At 38.2% G+C, this 27,007-nt stretch overlaps 3 protein-coding genes across 6 annotated transcripts; 1 reads left to right on the top strand and 2 right to left on the bottom strand.

Annotated features, from left to right (window-relative positions):
* The first annotated feature begins 1,519 nt into the window (after window positions 1-1,519).
* gcnt3 (glucosaminyl (N-acetyl) transferase 3, mucin type) lies at window positions 1,520-3,724 on the top strand. The gene has a single exon (XM_066701876.1). The coding sequence runs from the start codon at window positions 1,615-1,617 to the stop codon at window positions 2,938-2,940; it is 1,326 nt and encodes a 441-aa protein (XP_066557973.1). The 5' UTR covers window positions 1,520-1,614; the 3' UTR covers window positions 2,941-3,724.
* An 18-nt stretch (window positions 3,725-3,742) lies between these two features.
* gtf2a2 (general transcription factor IIA, 2) lies at window positions 3,743-6,624 on the bottom strand. Its single transcript, XM_066701877.1, has 4 exons — window positions 6,370-6,624; window positions 5,278-5,382; window positions 4,499-4,625; window positions 3,743-4,067 (listed from the first exon to the last, which is right to left on the bottom strand). Exons 1-4 carry the CDS (start codon window positions 6,439-6,441, stop codon window positions 4,042-4,044), a joined length of 330 nt encoding a protein of 109 aa, XP_066557974.1. The 5' UTR covers window positions 6,442-6,624; the 3' UTR covers window positions 3,743-4,041.
* Window positions 6,625-8,910: 2,286 nt separating this feature from the next.
* On the bottom strand, window positions 8,911-26,975 carry bnip2 (BCL2 interacting protein 2). 4 transcript variants are annotated; one of them, XM_066701874.1, is made up of 11 exons: window positions 26,028-26,975; window positions 21,878-21,976; window positions 20,992-21,065; window positions 19,262-19,447; window positions 17,305-17,487; window positions 14,166-14,268; window positions 13,806-13,937; window positions 13,410-13,496; window positions 13,189-13,287; window positions 10,721-10,770; window positions 8,911-9,727 (listed from the first exon to the last, which is right to left on the bottom strand). In XM_066701874.1, the coding sequence occupies exons 1-10, from the start codon at window positions 26,369-26,371 to the stop codon at window positions 10,758-10,760; spliced, it is 1,320 nt and encodes a 439-aa protein (XP_066557971.1). In that variant the 5' UTR covers window positions 26,372-26,975; the 3' UTR covers window positions 8,911-9,727; window positions 10,721-10,757. The 4 variants fall into 4 exon arrangements, with proteins under 4 accessions (XP_066557971.1, XP_066557969.1, XP_066557972.1 ...); XM_066701872.1 differs by lacking the exon at window positions 10,721-10,770 and adding an exon at window positions 12,656-12,691 and having other exon boundaries at window positions 26,028-26,974; XM_066701875.1 differs by lacking the exon at window positions 10,721-10,770 and adding an exon at window positions 12,656-12,691 and having other exon boundaries at window positions 26,832-26,972.
* Window positions 26,976-27,007: the final 32 nt, after the last annotated feature.

Here is a 27,007-nt window from a genome sequence, read left to right as displayed (position 1 = left end):
TTTAGTTATTCTGCTTTTTGTTTATTGATTTATTAGACATTGAGAAATCCTATTATGTAGTTTATAGGTAAAGGTGCGCCCACCTTAATTCCTCTATTTTCTGACTAACTTTCAATTTATAAGCGTATAAGCCCTTTTATCAGCTAGCTTTCCGGGACTGCCGGATCTCTACAAACTCCCACAAAGACAGAGGAGCTTGCCGTGATTAATCTCCTCCCTTTATCTGCAAGTTAATAACCGACACAACCTCCACACCCGCGGCCAGACAGGTAAAGCCAACACCTCGCCGTGGAAGTCAGGCTCCTGCTGTGAACCTGGGCGGGCATCGCAATGCCGGATCTGTAGCTATCACAATAAGCCCTCTTTCCTGTATTGAAAGCTCTTGGGTAATCACAAATACATCCAGGAACACGTCTATGAAGATTAATACACAATACACAGCCATTGAACCGAGATCGGCAGCCTTGATTCTGCTCTGGATTTTCCCTTGCTGTATTTGCCATGTCTCTTTTCCGGGTTATTCTGTGAAATATATCAATAATTATATCGAATAAACATATCTTGCAGCTTGAGTTGCCAGTAAGTTACAGTACGTATTACAATAACAGCGGAGTACTTGTAAAGTGTAAAACTACATTTTACACAAAAAATTATCTGATGAGTTGCTGAATTATGAGTGTGAATTATGCTATAGCCTATACACTGGCCAGTTCTGCTGGTATTTGAATTATACACACGTTTCTGACATCTTCCCCCCTTGGCAATAGCATATTTAACTAGAACATAATTCGTTTTAGGCTGTTCAGGATTGAAACCAGCAAATGCAAAATGAGATTTTTAATAAAGTATTGTTTTCCCTGATCTTTACTGTTTAGTGAATCCCGATAGTATATTTTCCCATAGCAAGGTCAGCACATAGTACAGCTAAGTTTATCTTCTATGTGGTTTATTTAATAATAAAACAATTAAAAAATGATGTTGTACGGATGTTACCATCAAACAGGTGTTCTGTATGATTGTAAATATATTCTCCCTTTATTACGTTGTTTGTCTTTCTATATTTTTTGTGAGATAAGAAATGTATATCCTGAAAAATGTGTAAATTACTGAAAATAATCTCGTTCTATGCATAAGAAAAAGTTTAGGAGAATTTTTGACAAATTCCAACAGTTGCATGGCTTGCCTGTTTAAGTAGCCTAATGCAAGAGGAACAATGTCAACATAGGAAAACCTTCTGAGAACGCATGTGCATGGGATGAGCCAATATTGCAAATAACCACAACTAAGGGTGGGAAACATTTGTATAGTTTTGCTCAGTTTTTGTCAGTGCTGAGGTCAGAACAAATGAGTCACGACACCACTTCATAAAAAAATGGATTGCTGTATAGTCGAAAGGGCATTTGACTAACACAATACTTGGTTATTCATTCTTGAAGATAATATCCTGGGTAAATAATTTACTTTACCTTGTTTACTCAAAAGTGATTACTTTTGCTGAAGACTTAAAAAGCGCAGTGTACTCAAGGGATGTGGATACTGCATGCTCATACTTATATAGGACAGGAGATTTCTGCTTTTCAGGAGACTTTTTAAAAAAACAACATATTATTAGCGATGGCAAAATGGAATAAAATCAACACAAGTTTAAAAGCTGTGACAAAACTCTTCCATCACAAATTTTCAACCGGTACTCTTTTACTTTTTTGGCTTTCATTCATGTTCATTCTGTGGCAGACTAGAAGAGACAACTGTACCATCAATAACTTAACATTGAGACCTGTGCATCTGGTAAGTGACGACCAAAAGGATTTGTCCACCTGTTCCAGAATAATTCGTGGAGATCAGGATGCTATTGAGCAAGCACTGATAAGCAGGGTACTTGTCGCCAATAAAATTAAGCATTTAACAGAAGCTGATTATGTTAACCTTACACGTGACTGTGATACCTATGTGAAAAATAGAAAATTTCTTACATCACCGTTGAGCCAAGAAGAGAAAGACTTCCCTATCTCTTACTCAATGGTTATCCATGAAAAAATTGAGATGTTCGAGAGACTTCTTCGTGCCATATACACCCCTCAGAATGTGTACTGTGTACATGTGGACCAAAAATCTTCAACTGACTTCAAGAATGCCGTGAGGGCCATTGTGTCCTGTTTGCCGAATGTGTTTGTGGTGAAAAAGCTGGAAAAGATAGTCTACGCATCGTGGTCGAGGGTGCAGGCTGACCTGAACTGTATGGAAGATTTGCTCAACTCAACGGTACAATGGAGATATCTTCTAAATACCTGTGGGACCGATTTTCCAATAAAAACCAACGCGGAAATAGTACAGACCCTTAAATTCCTGAATGGCAAGAACAGCCTTGAATCGGAGCCTCCACCACAGCACAAGAAAGACCGTTGGATTTACCATCACGAAGTCAAAGATTCCATAACCAGGACGGAAACCAAGAAGATCCCCCCACCTATCGACTCTCCCATGTTTGCTGGCAACGCTTATTTTGTTGTCACTCGTGAATTTGTCCAATACCTATTTGAAAATCCCAAGGTGCAGAATCTACTGGAATGGTCAAAGGACACGTACAGCCCGGATGAACATCTCTGGGCGACTTTACAGAGAATGCCTGGAGTACCAGGATCCATTCCCAGCAATTCCAAATTTCACACCACGGATTTGCAGGCCATAGCTCGACTAGTAAAATGGGAGTATTTTGAAGGCGACACAAGGAAAGGGTCACCCTATCCACGTTGTTCTGGCATTCACCGGAGAGCAGTGTGCGTCTATGGTAGTGGGGACCTCCATTGGATGCTACCTCAGCACCATCTATTCGCGAACAAATTTGACCCTGAAGTGGATGACGTTGCCATCAAATGCCTAGAGGTGCACCTTCGTGACAAAGCAGTCAATGGCAAGAGACTAGGGACAATCTTGAGTTAACAGGACTATATGAGGACAAATATTGACCTACAAAGACCTACTAAGATAAATAAGAAACAGATCATTTATAACATAGATTGATATCAAACTTTTATTTATAATTGAACGTGTTATTTAAACATCATGCAATACATTATGCTTTTAACGTTTGCCAACTCCTCTCTACAAAACAGGTTTGTCTACAAATATGTTTTATTAAATTGGTGTGTGCCTTAATAAGTGTTATATTCATGACTTAAAAAATATATTACATACATGGTTACCTAGGATTAATCATATTGGATAATACATTATTTGTCAAATATGACCCAGATTTAAAATCCATTCCCACAATACAGGCTACAAAGCTCCCTAAGACCCATAGGCTAATGTAGGAACTACAACAAACAATGAAAAGCATTCATGATATCAAGGAATAAAAATGATAATTATTTTATTTGTGTGAAAAATATATTTTGTATGGATTTTCAAAAAGGGACAAATGGTTTTGAACTCAAATACTGACTATTGTGTAGCCTAATGCTCTGGAGGAAATAAACTGCATTTTCTAACTACAGTGAATTAAGTGAACAATCATCACATAATTAAATAATGTATGAATTGGATGATTAACTACATAGATTTGACAGAATTCATATGTTGGGACCAATACCAAATATACCTTGCTCTGATAGTAGATTTCATATGAGAAACTGAATATGTTAATGTTAACCCTGTACAACACTGTGAACAACCTTTTGTATATACTTTACGTGTACTTTAAATAAACTTGTATAAGACAAAAACTGACAGGAACAGTATGTGTTTTTTTAAATAAAAGTTTATTAAAGAAATCTCAAGCTAAATAACAGTTATGAACTGAAAAAAAGCTGGGATATGAAAGTCATTAAAAAAAGGTCATGCAAAAACAGATGATTCGGCAGATCCATTTGTAGCTCCATTATTCCCACTGATCCATTTGCTATATACAGGGTTGATACTTCAGGTCTTTACAGAAATCACTGTCATAAATTATAAATATATACAGTCCTGTCTGTGTGGCATTTTGTCAGGAGCATGGGCCCCTTCTCCATCAGTAACAATTACACAAAAATCCTTTATTCACTCAGCAGCATTGGAACCAGTGTCTGTAATAAAAATGAAACAAAATGTTCAAGACCTGTGACTTAAGTGTTTCACATAATAGATTACATTTTAGAGACTGTATACATTTAAACAGTAACAGAATACAAGGTATAGTTATGTACCTTGATTTATATTTGACAATTGTTCTGTACACCTCAGAAGTCTTTTCAGGGTAAAACAAATAGAACCAGAAAAAAATACATTGAAGTCCTCTCACACAAAGTATCCAGAATACACAGAAATTCATTTAAAAATTTAATTTCATCTGAGAAAGAATCTGAAGTAATGTAATGTAATCTGAAGACTTTGTGTTCTTCATTATGTTATACATGCATCTGCTAAGAAATGTAATAATGTAAGGTAAACAAATGCACTATACATACTCCTTAATTGAATAACAACATTACATGGACTTTTAAAGGCTCCCACTTACTTTTTCCATCACAAGCGACAATCTTTACTTTGTCCACTTTAACCAAGTCAGTCACTTCTCTAAACTCGACATCGTTCAACACAAATGTCCAGACATTGTCACAGAATCTATAAGTGTTGAGCGATCCCTGCAAAGATAGCAATATGGGGAGGGGGGGGGGGGTAAAAACCAAAAAAGGTTGTCAATGCATACTTATAATATCTACAAATGAAAGTGTAATCTTAATATAGCACTATGAGCAGCTGAGCAATATTTTTTAAAAAACGAATCAATGGTTAAGAACAAATATCAAAAAAGTAATATATATATATTAAGAGAGAGAGAGAGAGAGAGAGAGAGAGATTGTTTTTAAAATGAAAGTATTCCATATTCATTATGTTTTCCTCATTACATACATAGTATTTACACATTTTGGTGTTTGTGGCATTTCTCAACAAAAGTTTAAACATGTCACATTCACTGTCGACTGATAAATACACACAAATACTTATGTAAGTGGTTACATATGTACATCATGTACATCAATGCTGCCCTCTTGAGGCACAAAAAGACTACAAAAGAATTGAAACGCAGAACTGGAAGTTCTCCGGTTATATTTGGATAATATTTGGAAACAGTTATGGGTTAGAAGAGAGCAGAACTGGAAATATTCGAGCAGTGGAATCTGGAACTTAAGAACCTGAAGTTCCAGATTCCATTCCTCGAATATTTGCAGTTCTGCTCTCTTCTAACCCATAACTGTGCCGAGACCTGGGCGTCCTGGAAAGCACGGTACTCACCCGAAAGTTGACCCGATTGCGCACCCTATTCGCCAGCGCTGTGTTAATGGCTTTATCAAACTGAAGGAGCACCTGGAGTGCAAGCTGTGGAGTGATCTGTTGGGTCTGGGAATCAAGAAGACATCGCTTATAATGTAGAAAGTGTTGTCGTATTTCAGTGGGGCAAAATAAATATGATAAATATACACAATATTTAAAACACATACCGACACAAACCTTCAACACTCAATAATATAGCATCATCACATCACATAGCTCAATAAAACGACTTTCTTTAATATGAAAGATTAATTTAAAACACAGTATATTGCTGAAGGGCCAAACTTGGTTCTTACAGTAATGGTGTCTGGGAGTTGCATACCTAGACAGATCTTTTACTGATTTTGTCGACCTGGTCAATGTTCCCAAACGGCACAGAAATAATTTGTTTCAATTAATAACCTTTGCGTGTCACATACAAGTACAACAGCCATTGATTTCTCCCCCCTGCGACTGACCTTATCAGACCTTTCAAGACATGTCAGATCCCATTCAATTCATTGAGGTCAGCCATGAATTATTAGAACTACGACAAAGAACCATACCGTATCTAAACTCAAATCCCAATACATCAAACATTATCATCGGCAGAACAGACCATTGCTTCTCTGCTGAAATGTACCTGATCGTTTGGGTGGCGTGTTGGGGGACATTAATACTAAACAGACCCGCTGTGATTGGGTTCACCATATGGAAACACTTTACAATGCCGAGCTGCTCAGGAAATCCCTCTTTGTAAAAACGTCACGTCTCTCACCCATCAAAACAGAAGAGATTGCAGATTTATAACAGGGGAAAAGTTGCTTTTTTTCTTTTTGTCCCCAGAGCCTGAGCAGACAGCTCGACCATTTTGGTCCTGTCTGAGGCTGAACTTGTATTCGCGACTGAGCTCGGTGGCAGTGCGCTTCCTTAACACCTGCACTGTTCAGTGAACACGTTGATATAACCGTGGTGTCGACGGAGGAAAGACAAATGCGTGTTTTGCCTACTGGTGCATGTAGCGGGAGTATGAACATACTGAACACCACACGTTGCCTACACCTCGCATATTACCTGAATGAGTTCGTCCAGACTCTCCTGCAGACTGTTCCCCAGGGTGGTATTTCTGTAAAGCTGGTATGCCATTTTATCTAACTGTCTGAGTAGTAATACCAAGGTTACAAGCCCTTGTTGTTAATATAATCAAAACTCCCTCGTACTGGTATTTCCCTTCCCCGTCCTGTTGTTGTCTCTTAAACAGGAAGCATAAACCCGGTACACAGAGTACGGCACACCGAGAAGGACAAACATGACGAAGAGCGCGGACCTTCACGCTGTGGACTTGTTCGTGCTGGAGTGCGGCGTTTCGGAGCACCTTTATTTTAAAATGCAGTTATTGTGATAGAGAAATTCAACCAAACAATTAAGAGCTTGCTTCTTTGGGAGACATCATCATCATAATCTTTAAGAAAATTGTATTATTATTATTATTATTATTATTATTATTATTATTATTATAGAATTACTAGTACAACAAAATAGTATCTACTTTAATAATGTTAATTGAGGTATAGATATAAAATAATTATGCAGAGAAAGTGTAAATAAATACAATCCTCAAACTATTATTTAAATAATTCAACAATTTCAATTTGTGTGTTTAACTAACACTCAGACCTACCACAGACATACAACGTTAATAAATTGAGTATATTAGTTCTTGGCGCAACAAATATATAAAGAAACAATTCAATATTTAGATTGGAAGAACCTTAATTTCTGTCAGTAGTTTTGATAATCAATCTTGGATTTATTTTGTTTTAAGGTAGATTGATGGAAATACAATTTTGTATCTGTGATTCGGGTATATAAAAGAACAGTTGCTTGTTCGTCCAGGTAACAATGTAGATTTAAATACCTAAACACAAGATGCACACCAATCTGCAGAGATGGAATTATATGCTATTTCACTATTAACAAACAACGGTGAAAAATATAGGCACCGTCTTCAAATGTAACAAGACGGATCTTCAATTCGGGCAGTGAAACAAAGGGATGTCTTTAAAGGTTTGTGGTATTACAATATGATACTGTTTGACTGGTTTTACCCAAACTACCAAAACAAAACAAATTACAGTACACTTAGATACATCTGCCAGTGTTGAATACTTCAAAAAAAAAATCCAAGAAACAGCTTAACACAAAAAGTTGTGAAGCAATAGTGAAACAAAAATACAACAGCCCCAAATGAGGGATGGCATTTTAATATTCTTGAACCAAAACTACTTGTGATCCGACCTCTAGTGGCAGTGCAAAGTAACACTGCTGGTGATAATAGCAGCAAAGGTAAGATCATCATTGGATCCTGAGATGTAAGTCCTGATGGTCACAGGTATCCAGCTCCAACAAAGGGGGCACTGGATGTAGGAGATTTACGAGAAGGTACAACCAGAAGGCCCACAGGAGGGAGCAGAAACAAGCATTTAGGGAGACTATAAGGGATTTTAGTAACACTAGTATCAGAGTATGGTACAGAAGCAAAATAATGACATTTAAGAGTTAAAATTAGAAAAAAGAAATGAGAAATTAAACACATAAAATACTAGGTAAGCAGCACATAAGGCTGAGTCCCTGAGAGGTTAGATGTTGATGCAGGGAAGGCAGTCAAGAGATTGATATGATCAGTTTCTTTTTCATAGTTCCCTCAAATTATTTACAGCCTTTTGTTATTTGCATAATTTAGTTGTCTAAGAATAAAAAACATGCATGCCACAACAGAACATCTATGATGCAATTCTTGTTAAGTGGCATTATCTCTGAATACTGTGGTGTTGGTTTGGCCGTTTCAACCTGTTGCAAGAACAAAAGTATCTGGGGGTTCCTTTCCTTCATTCCTTCTTCCTAAATATTTTTTAACAATAATTGTAATTGGTTGGAATGAGTTTAAATCCTCCAGAACCAGGGTTGGAACACTTGGATCTATTTTAGCAGCTCCCAAAGAGCAATTCAGAGTTTAAAAAAGCATGGTATTATTCATTGAACTGCTTTAAGTAAACCAGTACTTAATTCCAGAAAAAGAAAATGGGAATGCCATAATTAAGTGCCCAAGGTTGCCCACTCCTAGAGCAAATAATTGACTTATGGCTCAATCTGTATTTATAGCAGCACCATCAGAGAGAAAAATACTGATACAGATTAAACAAAATACAGGACATATCACCAGTCAGATCTGGCAATCCTACTTTAAAATATATTTCTTGCAACTAACCCTATCTAGTCATGGTAGAAATGTGCTAAAGGAGGACATATGTATAGAAATATGAAATGCATACACTGTTTGCACACTTTCACAGCTTGGCTTATTAGAGTTGATATGGAACCACAAAAAAATTGAAATATATGCAATATGACCTGTAAATGGCAAAAACTATGGACTTTTTAAATTTATAAATAAAATAAACAAAACCCTAGTAGGGCTGACAGTATAAGTGTGTATAGTGTACATAATCCGTGTTCAATGTCATCTGCTGAAAGTCTTCAATGAACCAAGATTTAGCACTTTATGTACAATGTAATCATCCGAGCAGTAAAGTGTAAAACAAACACATAGGCATATTTGTGCAATTGATAGTTTACTTGCAGTAAATAAATGTACATGATACAATTCCCCCAACATTACAAACAGTAACAGACTACAAAATTCAGTCAAATGGAAAAATCTTCCCACCCAAATACACTTAAGTCCCCAGACTTGCTAAAAGAATTCAAAGATGCTTTTCTTCTCCTTTTATTTAATTTTTGTAAAGACAATGAGCCTTTTCATGCAGATTCATGAAGGACATCAGCAGTAAACAGTCACAGAAATAATCTGGAACCTGCTGCAGTCAAATTAACGTGCAGGTTCACAGAACTAAAAAAAAAAAAACATTGCTCATATCATTTCCGCCATAAAAATATATTAAATCTCTGTCCTTTTCCACTTGAATATAAATATATATTTTTAAATGTATTGAAGAACATGCATCAATCAATTGAATCATAGTGCCTTAAATATATATGTAAGAAACAAAAACAAACAAAACAAAATAAACATGGTTCGTTACATTTTGGCTTGATACATAAAATATATAAAAATGCTTGTAACAGATCATTGTGTTTCCATCCATAGGTCAAGTGTTTGGCATACTTATACAGCAGTGAATGTCTCCACAATGCAACAGGCTACCATGACATTAAAAATAAAGGCACTTATTCTTCCAATAGTAATACCTAAGGCCACAGCTTGTGAAACGCACTGTAAAATACATGAAAGCAGCGGACGTTCTGCACATTCTTTAGTCTCCTTCCATGAAGGACGCAGGTCTCTGCTCTTCACTGCTGCGTTTCTGCGGCTGCTGCCGGTTGTGGTTTCCCTTGCATATCCCGGTCGGTTCTGTGAGGCACAAACAGAAGGAAAACCAATGTTTCTGGGTGGGGGGGTGGGGGGTGGAGAATCTTGAAGATGTGATTCTAATGCTGAAATTGTCCTTATTGTGCCCTACAATGTTAATGCTGTATTTCCCCCCCCCACTATCTACCAAATATAATAAACATTACTTATCCTCACTGTAACCCCCTTTGCATCAGTTTCCTTTTTAGGTGTTTAGGGCTCCTCAAAAGACCGAGACCTCAAAGAACAAACCTTTTTTTCGAACCCACAAGACACCCGACTTTTGTTTTAAATATTAGTATTAGTAGATTTCTAATGAGAAATTCTTAAGGACAATAGGCGTTATTGTCTTCCTTTGGCACATGTGTCACTGTATTTGGATTAGTATGCAAGGTTTTAAGCAAAGCATGATAAAATGTCCTTTGGTTAACTCTTCCATTAACATTGAAATATTTTAAGCTTCATTAAAAAGTGGATAATGTATTAATGTATATGCCAATAGCTGGATACAATTTTCTACAGAATTTTATGGGTACATATTTTTTTTTTTTTTATTATTTGTCTTTAGAAAAATTGGTCAAGCTGCATCATTTCAAAATTTCTGACTCACAAACATTTTCCTGAACCATTCAGTAGTCAGTTTAGATTGCTGCACTGTTCAGGATACAATTTAAAATAATTATGAATTCTAGATAAATCTACGTTCATGTCAGTTCAATGAGTTTGACATCACATTAAACTAGAGCGTGTGGATCACAATCATGCAACTGTGCTTTTAGTGGTTTGCAACACAAGACAGTTGCATGGTCAGAGCACTGAAAAAAGAGGCAAACCAATCAATCAGCAGTACAGTGATGATCATACAGTGGGGTGATGACACGAAGCAAGGTGTGCCGTCAGCCTGGAAAAACTCATAACACATGCCAAACACCATTGTGAACACACTCCCGCACCCGTTGTGATGACAGAACAAAGCACAAACGATGTCTTTATTACCGAGCAACATAGAGGCTAATTTTTCCATGTCATGGGCTCAGCGCTCAGACCTATTTTCACAAACAAAGTACAGTAAGCATTCCTGCTGTGTGTGATGCAAGCTAGTGTCTTTGTGGTTTACTTGCGATAAGTCAAGCGAATGCAAGAGAAAAATCTGTAGCCTTGGTCATGCACATGGAGCATGTACAAACTGACTCATGGACCACAGTACAAATGCTAGAAGCTGATCTGGTTAGTTCCCATGAAAGCAGCCTGAATAAGGGTGTCTACTAAGAAATAAATAATACATTAGCATTTGACTAGTTCTGCATTGTATAAATAAACACACCCAGAACAATGTCACTGTATATAACTAACACTTTGCATTTTCTTAGTTATATATCAACATCAATATAGAAAAGATAATGCACAGGGATGTTAGATTTCATATAAATAAACAGTTTTAAGGAAGTCACCTTTTATTTGAACAGTGTTTAGAATTACTTGTATAGTTTTCATTGCATTCTATATAGAAATAAACAAATTCCACTGCAAGGAGGATATTTTACAGATGCCTCTGAACTTGTCCATAAAATTATATTTCTGTTTGAACTCATTAGTTTTGTTAGCTTCCATCCAGTGATCTCCAGCCGTTACATCAAAAGAATTCCAGTTGGAAAGAGCAATTTCCACAACATAAACTGGCAGACAGACTTACCCTTTGGTTTAATCATGTATAATGGCACTGCATAATAACAGGCGATGCATTACAATGCTGCCTTACCAATTTATTTAATTTAACAATTAAACCAAGGCTGAGGTAGGAGTGGGGGTCTCCTCAGATTAACATGATCTTGTTTATGAACAATAGGTGGTAGGCTAGTGTCTTTTTCTTATATGCTTTAAAAGAACAAATCAAAAACAACAATGACAACAAATATTTGTAACAGACCCATTGGCTTTAGTTTGGTCCCTGTTAATCCTAAAATAGCCTTAAAATCAATCATTCATGTTTTTGTTTACGCTTTCAAAAAAGGCTAATGCTGAACAGCAGGCTGGAGAGCAAGGATCCCAAGCATGTAAATCCTTCTCAATAAGGGAGGTGCACTGCCTTGTAAATTAAATGAGGGGTTTCTGTAGTTAGGCCTAACTGCATTGTTTAAAATTGTGGCAAGCTTTATCAATGTTCAGTGAGAGAATGAGAGTTTTGCAGGTAGTGGGTGAGTTTGCAATTTGCAATAATAGAAAATGTCAGCTGCGTGGGGTGATTTCCTGCAACAGCTTTTCTGACTGACATCTTGAACTTTAACTTAGTAGGCATACTGTTGAAATCAAAGTATTGGTTAGCTTTGATGTTTGGCATGAACACCTATAATCATACAGGTGAAACAAGTTACTATGAAAGTACCAGGACAACTCCACTTTTTATATAGTTTTCAGTTTGGATTAATTCATTTTAGTCAATTTCTTATAGCAATAAAGCATAATATTTTGACCTAAAGTATGTTTTAGCACATTTTACTTTATTTCTGTCTTTACAAAGGAAAACTTCGCATAAGTTACAGTTTCAAAGAATTAATATCAATCTCTTTAAACAAAGTAAACGGCAAGAGAAACAAACAAGCTTTGCTATAATATAAAGACATTAATAACTTGTTTAAGATGTCTGGGTGTGGTTCTGTAGAATGACTAGGAATTATAGAAAAACTAAGTGGAATGGCAAGTGGTTCTTGATAAGGACTGAGTTTTTCAAATGCAGGAAATCTAAAATCATAAGATAACAAATGTTTTACACAATAACACAGATTGCCAGTTTTACAATTTTAACTCATTTCCTGCTGGTTTTAATGAAGCTCATGTCACATTCCTCAAAGCCAACCAATTGAATAATTGTTAGTTTCGTGCAAGGCAAAGTTCTAGTCCTAGCTTAATCCCTAAAATAAAGGGGACAGGTACCTTTTACGTCTTTTTCTATTTTTTTCTTCTTCAAACCTTTGAAGGGGTAGGGAAAATTGGTTAAGCAATTACGAAAATTGGAAAGATTCAACAGCCAACAGACATACAAACATCTAACAGAACATATGCTGATTACAATTGCTTTAAGGGTTCCTGACAGAGAGTTATTAACTGGCACTTAGTAAGATGCAAGTTCTTCTGTTATGTTCAGCCAGTAATAGGGAACAAAAAAGAAAGGAAACAATAGGCTCCTAGCAGCTCATACAAGTAAAAGCAACAAACAGAAAATGGTGTACAGTGTACTGCAGCAGATTTCAGACAAACTGAGCTACTGTGACAAGCTCTGCAAATACATGTGCTCTTAATACAAATACATATTTTACTTAAATGCTTAAATCTCCAACACATATAACCACTTAAATGGACTGTATGCTGCCAATAAATACAAAAATCTTTGGCATCTTTGGCAAAAGTAAATAAAGAATTCATAAATGCAGAATTCTGTATTAAAGGAAAGATATCACCATACTTACTGCTTGATGCACTCTGGTATAGAAACATACTCCATTGGTACTAGTTCGGCCAGGTCTGTCAAGCTGAACACATACTTGATTTTTTGGCTAAATTTCGAGCTAGGAAAAGGAAGAACAAGCTGGCGTCAGTCCTATCTGATTGGTCTGGAGCACAAGGATCTACATTAAAGCTAAAAGCAAAAACAATTAATGAGAATGCAAACAGCAGCGAGGGGACTCACCTTATGAACGGCCTTGTGATGGCAAGAAGAGTCCTGATAAACCAGGAGGGGTGGACAATTATCAAGGACTTCAAATTCTTTCGTAACCTACAAATGGAGAGAAACAAGAGCAGATGAGGCAATGGTGGCCATGGTTATTTTAACTAAACTAGGGTCTTAAAACATGAATGACAACCCTTCTATCAACGGTGTTTGATTTTTTTAAAATATCAGAATTGTACAGAAACAGCAGTATTTATGCATTGGGTTATTATTTTTGTTATAAAGCTGACAGGAAGCAGAAATACAGTAAGATGCTCCAGAGTTACTGGCTGCAATGTCAGCTAAGAGGCTAGTAGATATCGTATCCCTGAAGGTAGTACATGCCATGACCGACTACAATGCTCCAGTCCTCACCTCCTGTCAATCTGCTGATAACACTTCCTGAGCCAGCCCACACTCGGCATCTTCCGGCGTGTCGTTGCACCATTTAAATACACTATCATATAGTTTTCAGCGACTAGAAGCTCCAGAGTGCCAATTACATACCTGGGAGAAAAACAAGGGTAACCATAAGTATTTAACTTTTTTTTAGCAGGAGACAGGGATCACCCAGGTTGAAGACTTCCTTTATAGAAATAAATTAAAAGCAGTTTTGTGCGGTGATAGTTTAACATAGAAGTGAACATCATTACAAGCTTTTGAATGCTCAATTTATCCTGCAGCAGTACAATGGTAGGTAGGGGCAGCGCCTCAGTGATAGTTAAGCTCACTTACTTGAAAAGATTGTCCATAATATATCGGTAGTTTGGTTGATTGCTCTCAGGCATATAGCACACTGCAAATACGATGATAGCATTCAAACCGTCTCCGTAATAACCTAAAACAGAAATCACATATTGTTGTAAGTGGAAAAGCCCCCCCCCCCAAAAAAATACATATACACTAATTATATATATATATATATATATATATATATATATACACATACACATATATATATATATATACACTCACCTAAAGGATTATTAGGAACACCATACTAATACTGTGTTTGACCCCCTTTCGCCTTCAGAACTGCCTTAATTCTACGTGGCATTGATTCAACAAGGTGCTGAAAGCATTCTTTAGAAATGTTGGCCCATATTGATAGGATAGCATCTTGCAGTTGATGGAGATTTGTGGGATGCACATCCAGGGCACGAAGCTCCCGTTCCACCACATCCCAAAGATGCTCTATTGGGTTGAGATCTGGTGACTGTGGGGGCCAGTTTAGTACAGTGAACTCATTGTCATGTTCAAGAAACCAATTTGAAATGATTCGACCTTTGTGACATGGTGCATTATCCTGCTGGAAGTAGCCATCAGAGGATGGGTACATGGTGGTCATAAAGGGATGGACATGGTCAGAAACAATGCTCAGGAAGGCCGTGGCATTTAAACGATGCCCAATTGGCACTAAGGGGCCTAAAGTGTGCCAAGAAAACATCCCCCACACCATTACACCACCACCACCAGCCTGCACAGTGGTAACAAGGCATGATGGATCCATGTTCTCATTCTGTTTACGCCAAATTCTGACTCTACCATCTGAATGTCTCAACAGAAATCGAGACTCATCAGACCAGGCAACATTTTTCCAGTCTTCAACTGTCCAATTTTGGTGAGCTTGTGCAAATTGTAGCCTCTTTTTCCTATTTGTAGTGGAGATGAGTGGTACCCGGTGGGGTCTTCTGCTGTTGTAGCCCATCCGCCTCAAGGTTGTACGTGTTGTGGCTTCACAAATGCTTTGCTGCATACCTCGGTTGTAACGAGTGCTTATTTCAGTCAAAGTTGATCTTCTATCAGCTTGAATCAGTCGGCCCATTCTCCTCTGACCTCTAGCATCAACAAGGCATTTTCGCCCACAGGACTGCCGCATACTGGATGTTTTTCCCTTTTCACACCATTCTTTGTAAACCCTAGAAATGGTTGTGCATGAAAATCCCAGTAACTGAGCAGATTGTGAAATACACAGACCGGCCCGTCTGGCACCAACAACCATGCCAGGCTCAAAATTGCTTAAATCACCTTTCTTTCCCATTCAGACATTCAGTTTGGAGTTCAGGAGATTGTCTTGACCAGGACCGCACCCCTAAATGCATTGAAGCAACTGCCATGTGATTGGTTGTTTAGATAATTGCATTAATGAGAAATTGAACAGGTGTTCCTAATAATCCTTTAGGTGAGTGTATATATATATACATACATACATACATATATGTGTGTGTATATGTATTTTTTTTGTGGGGGATCACATATGTATATACACATATACATATACATATATATATATATATACACATATATATATATATATATATATATATATATATACACACACACACATATACATACATATATATACACATATATACACATATATACACATTATATATATATATATATATATATATATATAATTACACACACACACACACACACAAACACACATTTTTAATTGCGGGTAGCATAAATTAATTGATCAGGCCATACACGCCCTTCAGAGGCTGAGCTATACAGTTTGTTTTTTTTTGTAAAAGGAGGACACATCGAACTGCAGTTAACTTTTAAGATGGTTCGTTCAGCAGTGTCTAGTGTATTTTTAAGAAGTTGCTCAACAGATAGTAAATGATTTAGAAAAACAAAACAAAACACTAATATAAATGGTCAGAGTAAAAAAGATCTTTAGTGACAGCAGAAGTGAGCAAACCTATGATGGGAAGTTTTTAAATTAGTTTGAAACGGAAACAAACTGTCATGAAGGAGCACACAATTACCACAGCCACTTAGCACTGGAGTATTAATGTATATAATGTATATAAAGTCTTTTAGCAGTACAGGAGCTAATACTCTGGAAAAGTGGTCTAATCCTAAAACAAGCTAAAAGGCCAAGCCCAATACTCTTTTGGTTCACTGATCAACATTAGCTCTTTCGGATCACTGATCAACATTAGCTTTTTAATTTGAAAAGATGTACATTTAAAAATGTATATATAAATCTCTCCCTTCAAATTAAACAACTTACTCCAATCTCCCTCTAATTAGTAATTATATGCAGAACACCAAACAGGCTTTGAAAACAGCTGTCGGAGAAAGAAAACAACGTCCTGCGTGACAGGAACAGATGGTGGGCTCGTCATATTGAAGGATGTCCAGGGCTGCTATTATCGGTCCTCTACATTAATCAGGCAATGTCTATAGTGTTTCTAAATTACCCAGGGGGTAAGGTGGCTGTCTGCAGAACAGTGTACAAACAGCCCCCCTAGAAGGCTCTGCTAAAAAAAAAAAAAAACTGACTCAGCAAGGCCACAGATGCTTTGTAGGGGGGCATTAGGGGGTGATCATGGGAGGGGGAAAAGTTTCCAATCTATTTATTGGTGAAGTTTTTGCTTCATTTGTATAGCCCAGTTCAAGGTGCAGGCATAATACTTCTTTTCTGGACATATGTAGCCTACAATGAGTTTCGTTAAGGCTCATTATAATATGGTAATAACCCATACCTGGAAATTACATTGTTTAGTTCACAATCAAGTTTACAGAAAAAAGAAATCCCCGAAAACTGATTGTAATTGATTGTAAACTCCACCTCGGCATCAAACTTGAAGGTTGCCATTTTTGGTTGCGAATAAAGCAAGCATTCAGTGTGAGAATAAAGTGAAATCCACATGAAGGAAGGATAATCAAGCATTGAGGAAGATCAACAGGCTGTCAAGCATATATGAAATGGTACACACAAACTAGGCTTTACATTCTCCTGGCACTAAAACCACTGACACTTGGGTCAAAATGTTCCTTATTAACACCAACAAACTACATTTCCAAAAGCTCTTCACTTCCAATATATGATAGTGCCTTGTCGCCTTCTAAACCTGACCTCCATGGCTGATGACTCTCTTGTAGGGCTCGATGGCCTTCATGTCCACTCTGTGGTCTTGCTCCCCGATCCGGAATATCCGCCAGCGCCGGCCTTCCTCCCTCTCCTCTGAGGCAGAGTACTCCTGAATGGAGTCGACGCCTTTCCGAAGCAGCTCTGTCGTCTTCGGCTTCGGAAGATCGTCTGGAAAAAATAATTCCCCAAACAGTCATGCAAGCTCTTTCAAGAGTCACTTTACCAGCTGCACTGAAACATCCCTCCACAAAACCTACTGGAAGGTTAAAATTTAATTTTAGTTAATTTTAAGGTTTAAAGCAGCTATGATTAATTTATTCAATTTAAAATGGAAATGGATAACAAACTAATGTTATAAAAATACATAATGGTTTTTAATAATAGAGAGACGCTGAGGAGGCCAAAACTCCATGTGGCACTAAAAAACAACCCCTGCTTTGGCAGTTTGTGGAGCCTGAACTAAATAAATATTCTTCTAAAAAACACTTTCTTGACAATCAAAAATTTAGACCTGTCAAATTATTGCCATTGGTTTAGGTTGTGAATTTAAAAGTATTTCAATCTTACATTTTATGGTTCTATAGTCTGAAACCGCTTGGGTACTGATACAACTTTAAAATATAAATTTGAAAATGTTCTTCGTTATGGACACAAAACAGAATTAGTCTGTATTTTGAAAATATTTGTGAAAATAAAACTGATCAACTGAAAATTAAGCTCTTAACTGAATGATCGAAAATTGATTTCAAATCTGTGAAGCGATTCTTTCGATGTTGTTTTGCACACTATACAGTAACAATGGGATTGAGGTGAGGAGAAAAAAAAAACATGCAAAAGAAATCTGGGTTAAAAAGACTAAAACAAAAAGGCACAGATGTTACAGATAACTTGATTTGGTCACATTGCTGATACACATATTGGAATGAAGCAAATCACAGAGCTTTACGACTGAACTGATTGTTGGTTGTGTAAAAGCAAGACTCTTGCCATCTCTGTCTAGGTAACCTTACCACATAGAGAAGAGCAACATGTTGCTGGCCAGTGGCCTGTTTCCAAGCAATGAATGGAAACAATCCTTCCAGGAGAGAAAGCAGAAAGCAGCGGTGGAGACACAAAAACAAGATACTATTTAAACATGCTGATGAATCACTTTGAAGTTACTACTTTTCCATTCGGGCACAGGGATACTGTATTGGGAGGATATGATACACCTCAAAGTGATAGTAACGAACAACGATCAGACTAATGGAATTTCTAATCTCCAGCACAATTGCATCCTCCTCTCCCAACCTCCTCCTACCCGAGACTGAACGTTGAGATCACATCTTCCTGCTACAATTCACATGGAACATGGAAAAGCGTAAACTGGTTCATATTCTGTGATCTGATTGTTTAGGCACATCATCCTTAAAACCAATTTGGGAGTAACTGCTCCAGACTTTGAGAGATTACAAACTGATCTATTATTGGGGAGCTATAAAACTGACTGGAGAATAGATTTTTCACTGGCTTAACTGCAGCCCAAGCAGAGCAATTATCTGGTCTATAAACCATTATAACATAACATCCAGGTATTCTTCTTAAGAAACATGCACTCCCCTGGAGTCAACCTACTTAATTTCACCTGGTGGGTGCTCAGTTTAGGAGTCAAACAATTAAGAATCCATCCCCAAGCAAGAGGTAGTAGTGTTAATCAGCTACGACAAGCTGTTATATTAAAGCAGACAAATGCTGAAACAGGCAGAGAAAATGACATCTGAACACGTCGATCACAGACATTCTGATCAGAAAACCTCAAATGGTTATAAATACCTGTGATGTAAAATAAAGCACTTTGTTGTGGATAAGACAATAAAACTCCAGCTCTACCAGGGTATCCTTAAACCTATCTTGGGATCACTCCATGGTTTAAACACACTCAAGTTTCCCAGGCTATTCTCACCTTCCCATTCAAACTCATTGCTGTTGTCAGAGGGGGTGTCCATGTCATCTAGATCCAGCTCGGCACTCTCCTCCAGTTCATCGGAGAGGACAGAGCCGTCACTGCGATCTAAAGTCAGGCTGATATTAGGGGCCATCAGTTTTTTTTTGGTCTTCTTGTCATTGCTTAGGTCATACGACTGTGTGCCTAAAGAGAAAAAAATAAAGTTTGGAAAACCAAATTGTAGCTTCACAGTTCTAGTTGTTACAAACAAATTACCGTCATACAGGATATTAAAAATAAAATAAAACATGTACACACTCTTAGAATGGATTGGTGAGAGAGTAATCTTCACTGAGAATGGGGCAAAGCGAAGTGAAACTCACCAAGAAGAAGCACCGATGACTACCGTCAAATGGTAACACAAGGATAGGAAGTTTAACTACTAGTACATGAGATAATATTCTACAAGGGCTGGTAATGTAATTTCAGTATTTAAAATAAAGTAGGAAAGATTCTCTCAGAGGGAAGATAAACATCTTTCTGATTTAAAAAGAATACAGCAGAGTGCTTCATTGGAAATCTGCAGATCCCCAATCTAAGGAAGGGCTTGTCTTTCCAGATGATAGGCCTACATATTCTGCTCTTCAAAACAAACTTGAACCTTTTAGGATTTCAACTGGGCTAAATGCATTTTGGTTGGCGAACAATGGGGTGATCTGAATTCTCACTATTAGGAGACTAGAAACAACAAAACAAAGACATTTTGGTTTGTGGAATATTATTTAGCAAACAGCGGAGAGGCACATTTCTGTATTTTATTAGGGGGGCCAAGCAACTAAGTTGCTAGAACCCTAATTTAATTGTTAGGATTATTATTTTTCCAACGTTATTTTCAAAAGCCTATAAAAACCAAACCGCTGGACGGAAAGCCATGAAACTTCATACAGTGATAGATGGCAATGTAGGGCTATGCCATATGCATATGTCACATGGTCTGGCCATATGTCACATGGTCTGGTGGCCATACTGGCTTAAGCAACACATTTTGGACAATCTACAAAAATCTTCTCCAAAACTGCAAATGGGACAGATGTGCAACTTGGTGTGTGTTGTTATGTTATGGCTTATATTCAGATTTGGAGAAGAAGATTTTTGCAGATTGTCCAAAATGTGTTACTTTGTTGTGGGTTCAATCTCAGGTGGGGGTCACTGCTGTTGTACCCTTGAGCAAGGTAATTTACCTAGATTGCTCCAGTAAAATGCCCAGTAGTATAAATGGGTAAAATGTAAAAATAACGCAATATATTGTAACAATTGTAAGTCACCCTGGATAAGGGTGTCTGCTAAAAAACTGGGTAGTAGTAGTAAGACAACGCGATTGGTCGCATGGTTTGGCAGCCATATTGGATTGGCCATAAATCTTCAAAGATTTTCTTCTCTGAAACCACAGGTCCAATTAATGTGAACTTTTGTACACATGACCTTGGCTAGCTCCTCTATCAGATTTGTTAATGGCAATATGATTGATAAAACAAGATGGCCACCATGACCCAATCAAATTTTGGAGATGGTTAAATTGCATAAGGTGTCAAACTTAGAATATGTTAGACTTGATGATACTGTGTAGATGTGTACTTGGCCCCCTGCATTGCTGCTTGCAGCTATATTTTGATTTTGCATTTGTGTTACAGCCAAAAACCCTCAGAAATCATTTTTGAAATGTCCATTTGCTATCTCTGAAGACTTACCAGGCTGACCCTCTCTGCCAGTGCCAGGGAACAGCTCCTCATCCATATGCATGTCCTCCTCCTCAGGAAGTGGCCTGCACAAACACAAACACACACCTATGAGCCACTGAAGAGATCCAGCACAGACAGTAGACTGCTTATAACCACTTCCTTACAGGGTCTTAATCTCAAACAAACAAAACCTTCAAATGAGTTTAGTGGGTTTATATGTTTTAAACACAGTGAGAAGCAAAAGCTGTTAAAGTATGTCCTCTATACGAAAAGGTTGTTATTCAGTTTTGTTTACCCCCAGTTCTGTGAAATGGCTATGTATGTTAGAACAATGCCTTGTACTTCGTCCACATCAATCCACAATACAATGATGTGTGGGTTGTGCAAGACTGGATGCAAACAGCTGTTCTTTATTAAGAGGTCCTTCTTCACTCAATAGTAAACAGCAGGCCTGTGTTGTCACCTCTTTGATGAGCAACAACTCTGCTTTGCTATTAGAATGTGTTCATGCAAAGTGGGGCTACCAACAGCAGATAGAAATGATTATTCGTGTTATTTACCTAATTAAAAGATCTGGGCTATATCATTAATACAAACAAGACACATCAAGAGCTTGAATCACAGAACATGTGTTATAGTGCCTATTTTAGAAGCCAATTGTTAATTGTTGTGGAACATGAAAGCTCTTCTCATCCTTGGTTGTGCAAAAATGGCATCTTTAAACTTTCAGAAAGCCAGGAACAGATTTCTCCCTCAATGTAATTTCGAGTGTGAGAAAAGAAATGTATGGGATCAAGTCTCGACATACAGGACTGGGCTGCTGCGGGAGAATGGTTAAAAGCCAGCTCCCGTGTGAGGTACAGAAAGCTGTGGAGACAGGGTGGTCTGTAAATACCTGGGGAAATCCTCATCCTGCCACTCCTCTTTCAGCTCCACCCCCTCCATCCTCAGCCGTGCCTCTGTAGTGGCCACTGACTCCTGCCTCTCCAAAAGGCTGAAACAGAAAGTAAGATACGAAGTAATCAGCCATTTCATCTTTCACAGGGACTCCTGTCAGTATATGAACAACTGCTGTAGAAAAAAAAAAAATGATTGGAGCCACTGCATATGATATACTGAATGACATGTCAGATAATGATGCAAAATAACTTTGCAATGAAGCCACATAATTAGTCAATAACCACAGTGCCTTACATCTGGAAAACAACCTTGCGATACTGATTGATCATACAGGCCTTAAAGGCACAGCCCACTTCCTTCTATTCATGTAGTGCTCTTTTGTAAAATGTTTTCATCAGTTGCATGAAGAGTAGCCTATGCTTCCTGCTTTCAATTGATGCTGTGTTCACTGCTTACCAGTTACAAATGCCTGATTCACAGTGCTCTGTGCCAATCACCGAAGGCCAGCTGCTTAAGTTCATTAAACATCCAAAGCCGCAGCGCAAGACTCTGCTTTAACTAAACCTTTTCCATGGCTGACAGGCAAAATTTATTTCAAAGACCTTCTATATGTAGCCTATAATCAATTGAATGTACTATGCAGATTATTGTCATAGGAGTTGGCACTGAAACTCAGCTATGGCAGAAACGCATTAAAACCAGAACCATCTACCCAATTAATTACAAACTCGAATGTCGATTGGGAGATCATTCTAGGGTAGAACCCAGACCCTTCAGGCAAGTATAATAATTTGTGATTAGGTGTGTCAAAGTATTGATTTAATTCAAGTCTTTGACAATTAATTTAAAAAGTGTTTAAATTATATATTTTCATCTCTAGGAGAACATAGTTTTAAACTATAGATCCACTCAATCATTTTTAAAGATTCCCTAAACAAACATTGGTAACACATACCTATGGTAAATTGCATTGTTTTAATTATGAACTGTACATTCCAGATTTTATAATGTGAGGAGAAAAGGAAATACACATTTAGTTCGGTCAAGGGATTGAGACTAGTAGTTTGACACATCCATCTTGTTGAAAACTGGAAACTTTGTCTGAGCTTTCCATTTGGTACAGGCACTCTCCTTGTGAAAACTATAGCAAAGCTGTATGTCATTGAATGATTTTTCAAAAGAAAAACCAAACACATAACTTTTTATGTAAAAGGTGGGGGGGTGCTCATCTCAATGAAGGAAACAAATCGTGGTTAGGAACATGTGCATTAAATTTAATACACTTAGTTTTCATGAATACATGTTTAATTTTGATTGACTCTGAAATTATGTTCCATAATACTGAATATTGTTCACAGAGACACTACCCTTTAAAATTCAGCTCATTATGTTGGGTATCAACTGATGGAAACACACACCAGTGCTTAAGAGATAAAGAGCAATACTTTATACATTACATGTATACTGTACATTAAGATCTAAAATAAAACAGTCAGTAGAATGGAAAGACTTCATAACCTGAACTCCGAGAAAGGCTGTTGTAGAGCAACTGATGACCAACATAATGTAAGTCTAGAGACATTTTTTCTCACTTTGTCAATACATATAAAGAGGTGATGTGTAGTGTCTGTCAAACTCATTCTACATTAAATGTAGAGTCAAGGAGCTGCTGCTCAATAAATACGCTCATACTAATGTAAAAACTACTTTTTAGCATATGCATATCTTGTGTAATTAGGGTGGAAATACTGGACTAACATTTAGGAGGAAGCAATATTACACATAGCATCCCCATTTTAATTCATTGCACTACAGCACCAAGGTAGTTTAATTTGTAAAGGGATTGTCAATGCCATTTGTGGACTGGGACAGAAGTTCAGTTTCTCGTGGTCATTCCTAAGGAAGGGGGAGGAATGTCTCAAACTATTGTCATCATACAGCTGAATGTCTGCGTCTGGTCAAGGCCCGAGTCTGTTTAACCACCAAAAAACAAAAAAAACTGTGTGTTTTATATACACAAATTTATCATCACTGGGGCATGTGCAAAAAAAATTTCCACTACACCAATTCAGTGGTGAACTGACCAGGTATGGTCTAATACTTAGTTGACATAATATTCATACTGTTGGCTAAATGGGCATCTACTCTCATCTTAGTCTTTGTCTATTGATAAATTAAAATAGTCAACATTCTAATGCAACTACAGTTTTAGGAATGAGTTCAGCATGCTGTAATGTAATTAGTGCTTACTTATGAGAAGAGAGGCCTACTTTAAAATAAGGGCCTTACACACTATTTGCACGGTCAAAAACCAAACAAGAGCCAATTACACAGTTGTTTCACCTAAGCAGACTGTGATGGAGTAGGCCCATCAATCTGTTAAGATGTTCAAAAAACCTTCCAAACAAACAAACTTACTTGGGGTGGGGTTGTGCAGCAGCCATCTTGGGGAAAGTAGGGGAAGGTTACAGAGGCCATGTTGGGAAGGGACCTGGGTCGCATTATCACTGACATGGGGAGGGTGTTAAGGTTATTGTGTGGAATGTTATTTCCTTGGTGTATAGTTTAGATTTGTTTTATAATAGAATTTCACTTTATTATAAGCTTGTTATGTTTATGTAAACTTATTTTGAGAATGTATATTTGGGGTTGTATGATCTCATCTTTCTTTTTATCATCCCTATTTTCTGATGGTTTGGTCCAGGGGGTGGGGCTAAGATGACTATAGTAGAAAAGCTGGGCCAAGGAGTTAGTAGGGGGGTTGTGCTGCACTGGATAAGATGTGATGGCAAACCAGAGTCTATGACGCTCTGTGACATTAGTTATCCTGCTTATGCTTTTTTTTGGTTCTTTCCTGGACTGAGTTTTTGTTATAAACTCCTTCATTTCTTTTGTCAGTTTTTCATAAAAAGTGACTGATTCAATTATACATTTTTCTGGAAACCACATTACCCCCCCCCCAATCTGCAACTGTTCCCATTTTTTCTAACATCTGGCCCTTGGTCCACAACACAGACCAAGATGAAATGCTTGCTCTCTCTGAATCTGTCCCCTTAAAAACAAATGGCAAGTGTCTTAAGAGTAAAAACCCCATACCATTTCCAAAAAAACAAAAGGAAAAATAAAAAAATACCCTGGAACTTTAAAGATCACTTTCTGTGAACCAAAAACGTTCATCTTACAATACAGTACTCTGTTCATTGAATGCAAAGGAATAAGAGTCTCTTCAGCAAACACAGGACACATTAACTGTCTTATGGACCTATAGCCCCCACCTTTTGCTTATGTAAGCTAATACAGCTGCAGGAAGCAAATCAGCCAAGTCCCACACAACCTCATCTGTGAAAGAAAGAGTTTCTTTAAGGCAATTCAGAAAGAACAGAAAAGCAGGTGGATGGAAGAGCAAACTAATTTATTGTCCACTACTTTTAGGTAGGCAAATGGAATCCTCTCCTATGGTATGAAGTGCACTACATCTTAAATGGTAGAATAGTGATAGATACTACAAAGTTGAAGTTCTATCTCTCTCTCTTTTGCTGATATATATTATACCTATTATAACTACCAATGGCACTTCGTATACTGATAATCACAACACCAGTTTCAATGCAATCACAGTATTTGCAGGTTGGATATCTGTGTTCAGCTGATAGGAAATGTATGGATATTCAGAGATAAGAAGTTTAATTCCTCCTCTGTGACACATTGATAGACTTCCAGCACAACAAATACACGTGCATTTTACAAAAGATGTGAACCCTGGAAAATATTGGAAGAGGTCTTCACTTTTTACACAGCTTCGTTAGAATGATTCTATATTGGTATGAAGCAACACAATATAATATTTAACATGCACTTTATATAAATGCATTTTGATTATACCAGAATTTGACGTACTGCACAGGAATTCATAGTGGTATTTTCTGGTGACATAAGTAATTACGTCACTAATGTCACACTGCAATTGCTTTTTATTGTATTGATTGTTATATCGTGTAACTGGTTACAGCTCTTTGTAAATTATACAAAGGAATTTCGGTGTTTAATGTTAACACATCTGTCAAGTGAATATGTTTATGCAACTGTTGCATTCAACATGCCATTCGCGTCTCCTCACAGAAGCAACCCGAGCCCGTCCGCCTCACCTTCCATTGTGCTCTGCCGGAGAAGGCCGACTGTGACGAACCGGAGTGGCGGTCAGCAGCCCCGCCGAGCCCCGCGTCTGCACATTGTCCGGAGCGGCTGCTTCCTGCGGCGGACCTCCTGTTTTGCTTGGAGTCGCAGCCCGGCGATCAGCAGCAGCTCTCTCCGGTGAACTCGCCGTCCTGTTTTCCGGCGCGTCAGTTTCTCCCCCCGAAGTCAAAGTCGTCGTTGCCGGCCTGTTTTCCAGCTTCTCAAACACCCTGGGCGTGTCTGGTTCGGCTTTGCTTTTGTTTAAGCCCATATCCCCACCTAGCCCGGCTTCACTTCCAGTCCCCTCGCTAGCCATAAGGGCAGGACGGTCCTCTTTTTAATATATAGAATTAAAACAAATAAGCGTCCAAAACTTTAAAAGCCTCGCTGACACGCAACGAAGTACAAGAAGCGAGAAGTCCTGCCAGCCCTTTCACGCCACTCCGCACGTATGAAGCCGTTAGGTCTGTCCCGCTCCTCGGTATCGGGTCGGCCTGCTTTCCGGACGGTACGGGTGCGAACACAGAGCGACACGCTGCCGTTTCCCGCTGCTAGCCTGCTTTGTGGCCCAGTCTCTGGCTACCCTGTGCGGTCCGTTTTCCCCCTTCCTTCCTTCCTGTGCTGGAAAAGAGTGGTGCAAGGCTAAACTAGCACTAGCAAACTGTTTTCGCGGATCTGCTAGGTCCTTCCCATTGTGCCACAGAAGCGCTTGAAAGCGATCTTTATGAACGAGCTCGCCGGCTGCCACGGAATTTAAGTAGGTTTATCAAACTGACCGTCCATTGTGCGCCTCGATTCCCAGCTGCGGGACTTGGCGGACCGCTCTCCGCTGCAGGGCTCTGGCTTGTCAAACGGTCCCGATCTGTCAGTCAGGCTGCTCGCTCCCTGCCCCGTTACTCCGGTGGGCCGTGCAGGGCTGCTTTTCTCCTCCCATCTTCCACCGCAGGGTTTC

Source organism: Amia ocellicauda, chromosome 4 (assembly GCF_036373705.1).
Source record: "Amia ocellicauda isolate fAmiCal2 chromosome 4, fAmiCal2.hap1, whole genome shotgun sequence".
NCBI lineage: Eukaryota > Metazoa > Chordata > Actinopteri > Amiiformes > Amiidae > Amia > Amia ocellicauda.
Note: the sequence above shows the minus strand (reverse complement) of the source record. Positions and strands in the feature narration are given on the sequence as shown.